The sequence below is a fragment of the Zosterops lateralis genome, assembly GCF_965231275.1.
Source record: "Zosterops lateralis genome assembly, chromosome: 17".
Taxonomy (NCBI): Eukaryota; Metazoa; Chordata; class Aves; order Passeriformes; family Zosteropidae; genus Zosterops; species Zosterops lateralis.
The window spans coordinates 8,869,671-8,882,808 of NC_139777.1; the positions used below are offsets into that span (position 1 = coordinate 8,869,671).

At 44.8% G+C, this 13,138-nt stretch overlaps 1 protein-coding gene across 5 annotated transcripts in view; it reads right to left on the reverse strand.

The window, feature by feature from the left end:
- Nucleotides 1-13,138, reverse strand: part of MORC2 (MORC family CW-type zinc finger 2) — a 42,659-nt gene that overhangs the window by 7,817 nt on the left and 21,704 nt on the right. For 4 of the 5 annotated variants that reach the window (XR_014591302.1, XM_083874030.1, XM_083874028.1 and 1 more), the window contains 7 exons: nucleotides 11,199-11,278; nucleotides 9,710-9,792; nucleotides 8,761-8,846; nucleotides 6,725-6,865; nucleotides 6,149-6,303; nucleotides 5,893-6,021; nucleotides 4,558-4,663 (listed from right to left, as the gene is read on the reverse strand). Coding sequence is in view for 4 of the 5 variants with exons in the window: in XM_083874030.1 (XP_083730156.1) it covers nucleotides 4,558-4,663; nucleotides 5,893-6,021; nucleotides 6,149-6,303; nucleotides 6,725-6,865; nucleotides 8,761-8,846; nucleotides 9,710-9,792; nucleotides 11,199-11,278 (780 nt within the window). In the remaining variant the exon portion in view is untranslated. The remainder of the gene's footprint in view (nucleotides 1-4,557; nucleotides 4,664-5,892; nucleotides 6,022-6,148; nucleotides 6,304-6,724; nucleotides 6,866-8,760; nucleotides 8,847-9,709; nucleotides 9,793-11,198; nucleotides 11,279-13,138) is intronic. The other variant, XM_083874029.1, reaches the window with a different exon arrangement.

The window sequence follows — 13,138 nt, forward strand, 5'->3', positions numbered from 1 at the left end:
CTAAGGAAGTATGTATCATCACTGGAAAATGACTGCCTGACATTAAACCTGCAGTTCCCAAAGATAAAGTTGAACAAGTGGCACCATGAACAGGTTTCCCAGCACAGAAATGTGTCTTCCAGCTCATAGCAAGGCTGGAAGCATTGCCAAGCTGTATCTTACAGCACAGTAAACAGCGAAAGCATCTTAAGTCCTGCGACAAGAAAAATTCAGACTACTCATGACATCCAAACCCAGAGATTGCATCACTGGCAGCAGCAAATCAGAACAAAGAAATTATCTTGGTAGTCAGAATGGACAAAAACCAAGACTCTGGTGGTGCTCAAGGAGCTCTGAGACACAATCATCTTCAGCTGGTGCTTCAGCCACCCATTCAAATGACATTTAGGATCCAACTGGATATCAGATAGGAGAATAAAGGCAAGCAAGCCTGACACCATTTCACAGTGTGAACCAGGGACACTGCCTTCTCTGTAACAAAGTGAGAGATGGTGGCACCTGGTGCTGACCTCAACACAGACAGTGGCATTGGAGGGAGTGACTGGTTCCCCCTACAGAGACTAAGAAGGGCATTCATCTCCCATGATCTGGAACACCATGCCACAAACAGCCACTGAAGGGTACGTGAACAAACCAGAAGGGTGGGGAACAGCTCAGTGCCAACAGTGGACACTGTGCTGAGGCAGCCAAAACTACCATATGACCTCTGATGCCAGGAGAGTCTCAACACCTGACGTTGCTCTGACATTGCTTCATTTCCAATTTGACTAGATGAGACCCTGCACAGACTCTCACAGTACAAAAACCTGAGGACCCCATCCATGTGCTTCTCAAATCTTGTCATCTTTCAGACACTACAAATATCTGGAATGGTCAGGACACAGATGTGAAGGTTCCAAACTCTGCACAAGGACCCAACAGTGCAGCATTTTGAATTGGCCCCAGGCAAAAGCCAGAGGAGTGCTGGAGCAATTTCTGCTTCATGTAAAGGACACAACTGCACTCACTGCTGTAAAGCACATGTAAGCCTATTTAACCAAAAAATGTCCTGGAGTTCTTTGTTCTTCCAGAGAAAGACTCCTGAGATCCCTTTTGAAGCTAAAATGACCAGACGTTTGGCTCACCAGTGCCAAGTGCCCCACCTGCCCTTTCCCAGCTTCTTGCATGGGGGATATAGGATGGCACAGCACACACTGCAGAGGCACTCGGACTCCAAACAACACCTCAACATGTTCTCATATGAAATGTAGCCACCCATCCCCAATTTTCAAGGTATTGCAAATAAAAAATCTAAATTCTTTCGTCAGTAAATCAAGTTCCTGGTAGGTGATATAATAAAGACCCCATCTGCAGACAGAAGTGCACAAATATAATGGCAGTTTAGGGAACCTGAATAACACCTTTTCATGGCTACCTCCAGGCCATCCCAGGAGCTGCCATCCCAGAAGCTATCAGCCCATCTAGGGTCCATTTCCACGAGCCCAGAGGCCCAAAGGCAGCTCAGGGGATGTTTGGGAATTAGGTTTTCTGGGAATTGGGGAATGCAAATCTGTTGAGATGATCAGAAACCCTGTTTGGGGTCCTGCTAGGACTATCCTATGGCCACCTCAGCCTCAGTGTCTTGTCAATGGGGGCAGCCCTCTGAAACATCTTCTGGACCAACAGAATGAAAACAAAACAGGACTGAGATTATTTAGGAAGAACAAACATGGGAAAAATAGACTATAACAAGGGCCAGTTGTACATAAACCTTTGGCTGGTCAGTATACCTCTGTGTACTTACCTCCATGTCTCCCTCCTTCCTAGGTGAGGGCCTCTGTTCTGCATGTGCACCTGTTTACTGGAGTGCAAGTGCCAGCAGCTCTAGTGGGACCACTGGTCACAGTGATCCACATGCTTGACTGCCACCAGCTGCTGTGACTACTGGCAAGTGAATGAACATGAGCCACGGGAACGTTAAGCCAGAGGAGCCAACCAGAAGGCTACCTGGGAGCAGGGGAGGGGATGTCTGAGGGTGACCCAAAGAAGCTGATTACTGGAGGCACAGGTGAGTCCTGCCCAGCTGATGGAGATGGGTATAGGGATGTAGGCAGATATGTGAGTTTCTCTAGGCAGAAAGCACCTAGGAAGAGCAAGGATCCCAATCCAGGCAAGACAGAGAGATGCCCAGTGTGAGACACTGGGAGGTCTGTAGTGTGTGTGTGCTATCTGTAACCACAGAAGGTCTGTACACCTCCACCTCCTGGGACTGCAGGCCTCAGGGCTTGTCTATCCCAATGCAAGTAACCAGAGGAAAAGGATCTGGAGGCCAGGCATGGACATGAGTATTTCCACTAGTGGTCCTTTATCCTGACAGGCCAAGAGGGAAAAGAATGAAACTGCTAGTGCAGTCTGTGGGAGTGCTGCACATGGCCACCTGTGCTATCTGTGGGGCTGTACATATACTGTCTGTCTGTTGTGTTTGTGTGTGTCTACAAGCAACATCTTCTGAGCCTCGTGACTGCTTCCACCTGAAGGGCTGGGGATGTGGCAGCCCCTTCTTAGGTTCCAGGCTCAGCCCTGCCCCAGCATTTTGTCATCTTCAGCACTGCCACATTCCTCAGAGCTCTACAGCAGGAGCTCTACATACACATGGAGCAAACAGGGAAGTCAGCACAGTTATTCTTCCACTGGGAGGTACCAAAAGGAAGAAGCCAGAAAGTCAATACTTTGAAATAGAATCAATATTCTGTAAAATTTTTGGCCATTGATGTTAATTTTTTTATTCCAATCAAAAGTTACTGCCTGGATTCATCCCCTTTGTCTTTAAGCCCTGAGCCAAGGAACTGAGTTACAGTGGAGCAGCTTCCCTTCCTTATACAATACAGACAAGAACTGGCTTCCAGCAGTGTTGCTCTCCACAGAGAAGCAGCCTAGAGCAATCATTTTCCTCACTCAAGTAAATTACTAGATTCTACCTACATTTTGTAACTGTAACACACATCCTTGGAAAGTGAACCATTGTGCTGCTCCCTCAAGCATGCAAAATGTCCCTCCTGGACTCACCCCAACTAAGTGCAATTGTGAACCATTTGCATGCTCCCTTAAGCATGCAAAATGTCCCTCCTGGGGACAACCAAGCAAGTTCACCCCAACCAAGTGCAATTGCTGCAGCTTGATGTCTGATGGGTGGGAGCAGTAGGAGCAATAAAGACAACTGCAAGTAGGAGCAATTAAGACAACTGCAAAGCCCCCCTGAACTCACCTAACTCCCAGGCTGCACCATGACAGTTGTCCAACTGTCATCTATTTTGCCCATGGCAAAATTAATATAATCTAAACCTACAAGAGTATTTCCAATGCCAGTGCAGAAAAACCACTGAGGATCCAAATTTCACCATATCACTGGTTGATAGGCTCGAGGCAGCTCTGGGGTGTATCTGGTTCCACCCTGCTTAGGCAGGGCTGCCGAGCACCAGGAGCCCAGGACCACATCCTTGAATATCTCCAAGGATGGAGACTGCACAGTCTCCCTGAGCAAGCTGGGCCAGGATTTGGTCACCCTCACAGGCAAAAAAACGTGTTTCTGATATGCAGAGGGACCCTCCAGCATTCCAGTTTGTGCCCATGGTGTCTGGTCCTGCCACTGGGCACCACTGGGAAGAGTCAGGCTGCATCCTCTTTGCAGCCTGCTTTGAGATGTTTGTATACATTGATGAGAATGCTCTGAGCCTACTCAGTTCTGGGATGGACAGCACACACCAGTGGCTGGGGCTGTCCTCCCCAAGGACAGGACTTTGCATTCACCTGGTTGAATGTCAGGATAGGTTTCTGGTGGTCTGTTGCAACATTCCTCAAGGAAGGAGGACATGATTTATATCTAGATATTGAACTACCCTGACTGAAGCCTGACCTGAGGCCTTGCTGAGGCCTTGAAGCCTGTGACGCAGATAAAATTCCTTAGTAAGTTGTGGCACACTCAGAATTAGATATTAAGATGTCTGGGAAAAATAATGAAGTGTTGAACGTCACTGAATAGAGTTATTAATAGGCACGTGTTAGCCACCTTAAGAGTAAACTAAATAATGTGTGTTTGCATTCTTTCTTCTGCTGTGTGCCAATGAAAAAGTTATTACATGTATAAACTATGTAGAATTGTATATGTCACCGTGCTGCACATAATAAACAGACAACATAGAATTAACCACAGCGGTCGGATCTGTGTTCTCTCAGTCCAACCCTCTCTTATTATTATCGGTATCCCTGACTTCACTGGCCCATTTCTCCAACCTGCAGCTCCCTCTGGATGGATCTGTGGCTGCCTGATTTGTCAGCTGTTCCTCCCAGTTTGGTGTCACCTGTCAGTTGTTGAGGGTGTCCTCTGCAATTTGCACATCACAAACACCTACCCAGCATTCAGTTCCCTACACAATTGCTACTACTGCCTTTTCACAGACTTTGAGCACAACTTAAAAGGTACAGAATCCCTCCAACTATTTTCAAAGAACAGACAATCAGAAAAAAAGCTCCAAATGTGCAGATAAGGCATCCTGCAGAAAGTCTTAATATTATTCTTACCTGTCTTGTTCAGGATCAGGGTTCATGGAGCACACCCAGCTGTCAGGGTAGTTCTTCTCCACTGAGCTCAGCTGGAACGGAAGAGTCCGCCACTTCAGACAGACATCTGTCAGACAGACGCTTTGCAAGTCAGAAATACATAGCCTGAGACACATAATTTCTTCCCATAGCCCATTTAATGCCCAAGGACCACACCAAAGTGTATCCAACAACAGTAAGACTAGTGGCCAAAAAAAACCTATGATGGTCACAGAATATATTGAGTCAATTCTTTCTTCGTGCTCACAAAATGCTTGAATGAAACCCTCAAAGACAATCCTAACAAGAATACAATGAAGCCTGGCATCAACCAACACCAGAGGACCTCACACTCCTGCTGCAACATACAAACTGAATTGAACAGCCAGTCCTGACATCACAGCTCAGCTCAGCAGTCAGACTGTCTCATAATGATATCAAAGTAACAAAAATCAGAGACTTATCCATTAAAAAAAAAAATCTATTAAATTTTTGATGAACCAGGAACACAAATTTGTATTCCAGAGTATTGCTGGCCTACCAGAAAACCAACAGCTTCACAAAGTCAAGTTCTGCCAAGAAAATCCAAATATCCTTAAATCAGGCTCTGGAAGGATATCAACAAGGGAAGACAAGAAGCAGGAGAGCAAAACCTCTCCTCCTTCAGAAGAACCTTTTTTCGACTGAGACAACCATCAAGGCAGAAGAGCCTAACAAATAGTTCCACAAGAACGGCCTTACATTCCTTCCTACAATCACATCCTCAGGGACAAAATAAGGGAGTTTGGTGTTCCTCTACCAGGCGACAAAGTGATGGTGTTGAGCTTCCCATCACCCTAAGAAGGGCACAGCCAGAGCTGTTTAGAGGTGCAAAGAAGAGAACTTGGATTAAATTCCAAGGCAAGTGTAAAAGGTTCCCTCTGTGCTGACACAGTGCATCAGGGTACTCATTATTTGGCCACTTCCCATTGCCTGTGAGGATGTTTCAGATCTTATTCTGGTGCTGGGATGAGTGCCTTTGATGAGTTCCAGTTCATATGACATATCTAAGTCTGCTCTCAACACTGCTACTGGCCATACCTGTCCTGCTCTGTCAGGGCACCTGAAGATCAGCTAGCGAACTGTGCAAGAAAGGAGCCTTACGCCAGGATGTCACAGAGTACCACTGAGTGCAGACAAAGGCAAACTGCAGAGGAGACAGGCCCTAGGAAGGTATAGTGATAGCCCATCCCGAATCTCTTATACATGTAACTGCCCTCATCTGCAGCCAGGAGCGTCCCCCCCTTCCCCAGGGAGAAGCAGCTGGATCAAACGCACCGCACTGAATTGTAGTGGGGATCTCCATGGCTCTCCTGCGCTTGTAGCGCAGTTCACTAGATGGAGGCTGGTTCCAGTTTGCTGATAAATAACCAAATTCATCCCAGAACTTGATGATACCTCTCTGGGCTGGAAAACAAACCACATCCTGCTCAATACAGAGCGATTACCACAAAATCACCATCTGCATTTTTGGCTGCCCTCCAGCCACCCAAATTTCTCCTTCCAGACCCTAGTAATCGTGAAGCTTCATTACCTATTGCAACATCCTTCCAATACTGAGCCAAATGCTCTCCCATGGCCTTCAGCAAGTGTCGATACTCCTTGGCATCAGCGAAGTCTTGTTTATTATGGGTTGGCTCCAGAACCAAATAGGGCACATCCACCACACCTACCACTCCTCCACATGCCCTGGAAGAGGGACACAGAGATGCAAACATTAAACTGACAGGCTGGCAACCTGAACCATCATACAAAATGTAAGATGGGCTCAAATATTTGTATTTGCTGTTAAGACCTATTTTGCCTGTCTTTAGAATGAGGCACTATTACTACCCACACCCATCAGCACCAAATGCCAAACACCTCCACATACGCTGCAGGGATGACTAAAATTTGTGTAGAGAACTCTCTATCAAGAAACTAGGGAAATATTACACAGTATTAAATATCATTTATTAGTCAGACTGCAAACTTAAGGCTGATAAAATGAGCAAGCCTCAGACTCACGAAGAATGATTAATGCAGAACGTGGTTATTGAACAGCCTAAGTCAGATGTAGACACGTGCTAGGCTTAAGCAAAAAGATTGCAGAAAAATCTGCAGGACTCACATGCCACCCTCCAGCTGTGGGCCCACCTTCTCATACATTTTGATCAGACGACTGCAGTTATAAATGAACATGCCGTCCAGCTCACGTTGCTCAATGTTCACCCCAAAGATAAAATTCAACTCCTTGGGTTCCTTCAGTGCCCTGTAGGGGACAAAAGACAGCTTGAAGAGATGCTGAAAATAAAGCATATTATTGGCTGGTGTTAGAGAGAAGGTATGGAAATCCAACACCCTTGAGCATTAAATTAATCCTGTAAACTGCTACTCCTGAAAAAAACCAAACTTTTGTTGAAAGAGCATTACAACCAAATATGAACAAAATACAAAAACTTCTCAATACAGATACTAATTTAGGCTGGACACATAATTTAATTATTCATTTGAATATGTTTTCTTCTTCAGAACGGATTCTGGTTTTTACTTCAGACGTTTATATTCAGTGAACTAGTTTTATGAGATCATCCAGACTGGTCCTTTCTCATGCTATTTTGGTTTGTATTTTCCAGCTATATATCCCTCTCTAGATAAAGAATGGAAATTCAGATTTCAGTACAAAACTACTTGATATTCTGATTGTAGAAAGTTCTCCTAATTCCAGATTTCACAAGACTGCCCCTTAAGTTGGAGGATGCAACACACAGTCCAAGCAGAGCTGTTTTTTCTGGAATTCCAGGATATCAATTTGCATGATTTCTCTCTTATCTATGCAGCAGATTACTCCAACAAAAGTTGGCCTCGAGTACATTTGTGAGCCCATAGGGATTTCTCAATCTGAATCTTTGGTTACCAGGAATTTTATCTCCATTAAGGCCAAAAACCTTGAGATTTTGATCTCTTTGTGCTATAAATGAAACAAAATCCCTGTATCTCACAAACAGAAGTCCTGTTCTTCAACATACTAAATTAATCAGGTTCCACAGCTTCCCTGATATCCATGCTGAAGTTTTTTCATAAGAAGGATTCTCAGCTTCAGGATGAAGGTATCCTCAAATATGAGGTCCAAACCAGTAACTCCTGCACAGAAGACTCTATACAATGGTCCTGCCCACCCCTCTCAATTTTGACCACCTTTATATTCCCCACTTGCCTCCATCAAGTCCTTTGCAGTTATGTACTCTATCTTAATGAGGAATTTGACTTCTGCTTAAATAGTTAGCTGAAGATAGTGGAATTCTTTAAAATGTTCTGTTGACTGTCTACTAATATCAAGTATTAGGAAGACCTGAGCCGTGCACACCTGAACCCTACACAATGATCACCTGCAGATACGAGATCCGAGTCTGTCTTAACGGTGAAATGTTGCAAAATAAATCCCAAAAATAAATAAAATTCATATTCTTTTTTTTGTTTAGAGCCATCCTCGCTCACACAGATGCAATGGTACCCTGTGACACACCTTCATTTAAAACAGGTGACTGTAGTACATTCCTAGGAAAATACCTGAAATAGCAGCTTTCAGTAATTTTAAATCTAAACCTTTACCAAGAGGGGTTTTGAACTGCTGTGCTGGAATGTGACCCTTTGGTCTCAGCTCACTGAGGTAGACAACCATGATGCAAGAGCATGAGCAAGCATGGCAAAACACCCATATCAGGGATTCATTTTCTAACTTCTGGAGAAGAATGTAGAGCCTTACACTTCAAGGAATAGCATGTACTCACCTACAAAACAAGAAGAAAATCTCCTCATTTTTATCAGAGAGGACAGGAAGTAAAATTATCATCCAAATCATGGAAAAACAAAGCCAGGGATTTCATTACTAGAAATTTAGTATCTGCCCTATTGTCTGGATTCAGATCTAACCTGATCTTACACAGCCTTTGCAAACCATAAAGAACTTCTTTCATTGATGTACCCAGCATCAGGGAAACAGCAGAAAATTGTCCTAGGACATCCTCTGTAACTGAAGAATTTTCCAAAAGACAACAGGAATTGATATTTAAGCTGAACCAAACACACATGCAAAGCAGGAGAGATACATGAGCACCTGGAGCAAACAGCCAAGGTACTCCAGAATTTGGAAGCCTGTGCACTCACCGTTGCTTTGCATCCTTAATCCTTTTCTTGACGTCAGCCTCCCGCCGCATGGTGATGGCCGAGTTCTGGACCTGACGCAGTGTCACCTACAAACAGGCATTGTCACAGTCAAGCTGGGAAATTCATCAAGTTCACTCCATTTATGATTTTCTGTTCTTTCAGAAAGAGCTGAGAAATGTTTTAAATGTAAAGAAGTCACAACCGGTAGACGGTGACAACCAGCGTGACTCCACCTGTAGGGCACACTTATGCTAGGTTGTTTAAGCAGCTATGCAGTAGCTTGGAGAAAAATGTCTACATGTAAAGAAAGGATTAAGGAAATTGAAACCAGTGGCAAAGGAAACATCCAGGGCAGTTGGATATTGTGGTTTCCATAAGGTACCAATAGGAAGCTCAGTGATTTTAAACTGGTGTTACTTGCTGACCTTCCTGGTGTCCCTGCCAGCCCTCCTCCTCAACTCCTGGCACCAGAGCTCAGCCTTGCCCCTCTCAAAGGCACAGTCTCACTGGAAAGAAGCAAAGAGGCCCCTTCCAAAAGCCTCTGCCCAAATGCCTCTGAGACAGCTGCACAGGCAGCAAGGAATAGCCAAAAAGCCCATAGCTCTAGTTCTGTTCCCTGGGCCACTTCCATAGAGGCTATCAGCAAACAGCACCTGGAGTCTGGAGGTCACCTTCCCATGCAGAATATATCAGGGGTGTAGGCAGGGGAATGCCAGCACACTTCTCCCTTGGGCTGGACACCATGTGAAGATGAAGCACATCCAGATGAGGCCATGGAGATGCCTAAATGCTGCTGGAAGTTCACTGCTGACTGGAGCCACCACCTGCTTAACCAGCACACCACATGCTGCCACGGGGTGCTGCCCAGGCAGCATCACTCCACTGCCAGCACTCCGAACCATCCCTTGGTGCCCAAAACACAACACGTGGCCAAAAGCACAAGGCTCACCCTGGACTCCCGCGTGAGATCCCCTCCGAGGCGTAGCTCGAGAGCACGGGCTTTGCTCTCTGCCTCACGAGCCTTCTCTTCCGCTGAAACGTACAGGGATAAGGATGATATTAGCCAATTGGTACAGACAGACATTGTCAGGCATTCATCCAAGGAGAGCAATTCCAGACAGCCTTTGCTGAATTGATGCGTACAAGGGTACAAAGGGAACACAAAAATGTACAAAAATCAAACCTTACATAAGAGGGTCCCACTGACACGGCATCTTAAACATGCTCAGAGGTCACAGTCAACACTGGCACAATAGCAGGGATAAACTGTGCAAAAGCATGTTTGAAGGAAGGATTTGTGAGGAAGTCAACAAGGAACCGGAAAGTATAAGGATGCCCATGGCACTGCCTGCTCTGCCTGGTAATGTGATTCAGAGAAAGATTCTCACAAAACCAGGACTAAGTTCAGGCTTGAAAAGAAGTTCCAAAGACGTCATTTTCTTGCAGACATTAAGGGAAAGGACTACTCTCAGAAACACTTTTATCTCTGATAATTGCTAATTTTTGCAATTCGCACCATTTCCCTCTGCTGCTTTTCTCTGGGGCACAGTCACAGTCACACTGTCCTCTGTGATGCCATACAGGCTGAAAGTAGCATCATCCCTTGTGCATCTGACCTGCAGCCACACATGGAAGTGCCTAGAGCAGCCCTGAGACAGGGACAGAGGACGCATGCCTCCAATGCCTGATTTATGCAGCTGATTTATGAAACCTACCAGAAGAAACAGGTCACATATAAATCAGTTAATACTTCCAAGATTCTTCCTTCACTACAGCATTTTTCCATCAAGGATTAGGGAGGGACGCTGCTTTATGTGTTAAATTTCTGGAGATTTAATGCAATTATAATACAGTTTAATGCTGTATTTATACGCTTGTGTGATTTCTATATGCTGAATATCCATTAATGACAAACTGAGTTTTCCCTGAAGATTACAGAACTTAACAGGAAGGGAAGATTAGATTGGCAAAAGGTATGCCTGGAAGGGTTAAAACCAAACAAACCAGGGCTCCCTTGTACACCCAGATCAATCCCTTTACATTAAAATGACAGAATAAAAATCTACTTTTTTAACTGCCTGAACAAGAAGGGCACAGAACAAAAACACAATCAAAAGCTCAAAATATGTTAAAGGTGAGAGAAGAACTGCAGGGTGACAGTGCTCAGCCAGGCTTCTGCTGGAGTGGGGGCAAACTATTGGGACTCCAAGGGTTATCCTGTACATCTGCTACTCAGATGAAATGGTCTCTGGGAACAATGTACATTCCTTCCATTGCATGAATGTAAGTCTGTGCCATCTGTAGTTGCTGCATTAATTCAGTTCCTGAGCAATCCTAATGATCCCAGAGGCAAGCAATCCCAGGTCAGAGCAATCAAGAGTTTGGTCCTTTTGTTAGCAACAGCTGAATGAGGGCACATGCATACCCTGATAACTCACCTATCTTCGCCATGTGCTCTGCTTTTTTCACTTCTTGCTCTGCACGGGTCTTGAAACGATTTGAAGTGTATTTGTACATCCTGTGATGATCAAAATTTATTAATCAGCAAACTCTGTAGTAAGGTCAAACCAAAATTTTATCACTGCACGAGAGAACAAGGTCCCCACATGCTACTCCTCAACAGATTCAATAAATGGAAGTTTACATATCATAAACTGGACGTTTTTGGATGAAGCTAGGCAAAATCTTTTTAAGTCAGAGATGATTTAGTAGTAGCTGCAACCACAATATCCTCTCTTTTTCTGCATTAACCCCTGGAGGTGAAAAATATCCATATTCTTGTGGCAAATCTCAAGACTTAGACGATTTCTTCAGAAATAGAAAGGAGGAGTGAATATATATGGAATGGTTCTCAAAACCCTCCCACCATAGTAAATAACTGTTCCTGTGAACAGCTGTCCACAGGTGTAGTCTGACAGGTCCATCTCACACAGGGCTAGCTCAAAGCAGAGCAACAATTAGACCAGAACTTCAAGTTTCAGGACACTTCTGTATGCTTCACATCTAACTCACAACACTGTAAATTGTGCTGGAGATGGAGCAGCTTGTTTCACCTTCTCTGCATAACATGCCAAATACAGACCCAAATTCATTGACTGCTGTAGAGTGAGAGATGGGCGTTTCTGAGGCAGAAGCTCATGGATGTGAATCACCTCCATAGGAAGGGAAGATGATACCTAGGACAAGCAGAGCCTGCAGGAACTCAGATCACCTTAAGACACGAGGTTTTGGATATGCCAAGAGGAGAATCCCATCCCAAATGGATGAGATAAACTTTTCCAGTATTTAGCTAAAGCAAAAGCCACAGAGAGGCAAAAACACATGGGAATGTAACACTTGACTGACCAACTGATTGGAATCACACTCAGATCCTAATGAGAGACAAAATTTCCCCCAAATGGCAGATAAACTGTCAGGATTCATGAGAAACAACCTTGTACTGATGAAAAATTTTGTTTACGTTTGTTTCTGTGGGTGAGCACACATGGATGTCGGTACTGACATCAGATGTAGTCTCACCAACAGGAATCCCTTGCTCTCACATCTAGAAAATTAATACCACAAGCACAGTTCCCGGAAATACATTCTGTTAAACTCATTTTCTGCTATTTATAAGGATTTCCTCCCTGGGGAAAAAGCAGACAGGTGCTAAGACTTCCAGAAATCACAGCTGGTGATTTCATCATGTCAGGATCTACAGAGTCAGGATTTCAGTGGTGCCATCTCTAACATATGCAAGGTTGATGAAAGCTATCTGGGGCAGGAGACGCAGACTCTGAAAAGTCAGACTGTTTTCAACATGTTGGAATAGCTACATTACTTCATCCACATCTGCCTGACTTTGAAGTGGAAAATAAAAAGATAGAGAAGCAGAGTGAAGCTGAATTATCTCCCCATGCCCAGCTCAGAGGGCAGGGCAGCACTTGGGGGGACTGTAGGGACAGCACTCCTTTGCACCGCAAGCAACTGTGGGGTGTTCTAGATGATGGCACTATAAGCCATCACCAGCTTCAAGACACTCAGTCCAACTGCCTTGAGTGTCCTCATGGAGGCACATGCCTTGTATGTGGCCTGGCTATTTCTACCTGCACAGCGCATATTGCTAAACAAGCTCCAACAGGTACTGGGGAAGAGAAGAGATGGAAGCAATCCTTCAAGACACAGGCCATTCCCAGGGAAGCTGGGAATGTGGTAACACAACTGCAAATGCTGGTGAAGGATCTGCACACGACCAGCCTGCCCTGCCACCGGGATGTTATCAGGTGAGGAGAAGCCTCTCCCATAGAAACAGGGATGGTGATGAACAGAAAACAAGTGTCCTGCTCAGAAGATGCACAGTTATTCCTGAAAAATAGTGCAAGGGCTGCAAAATCTTTTT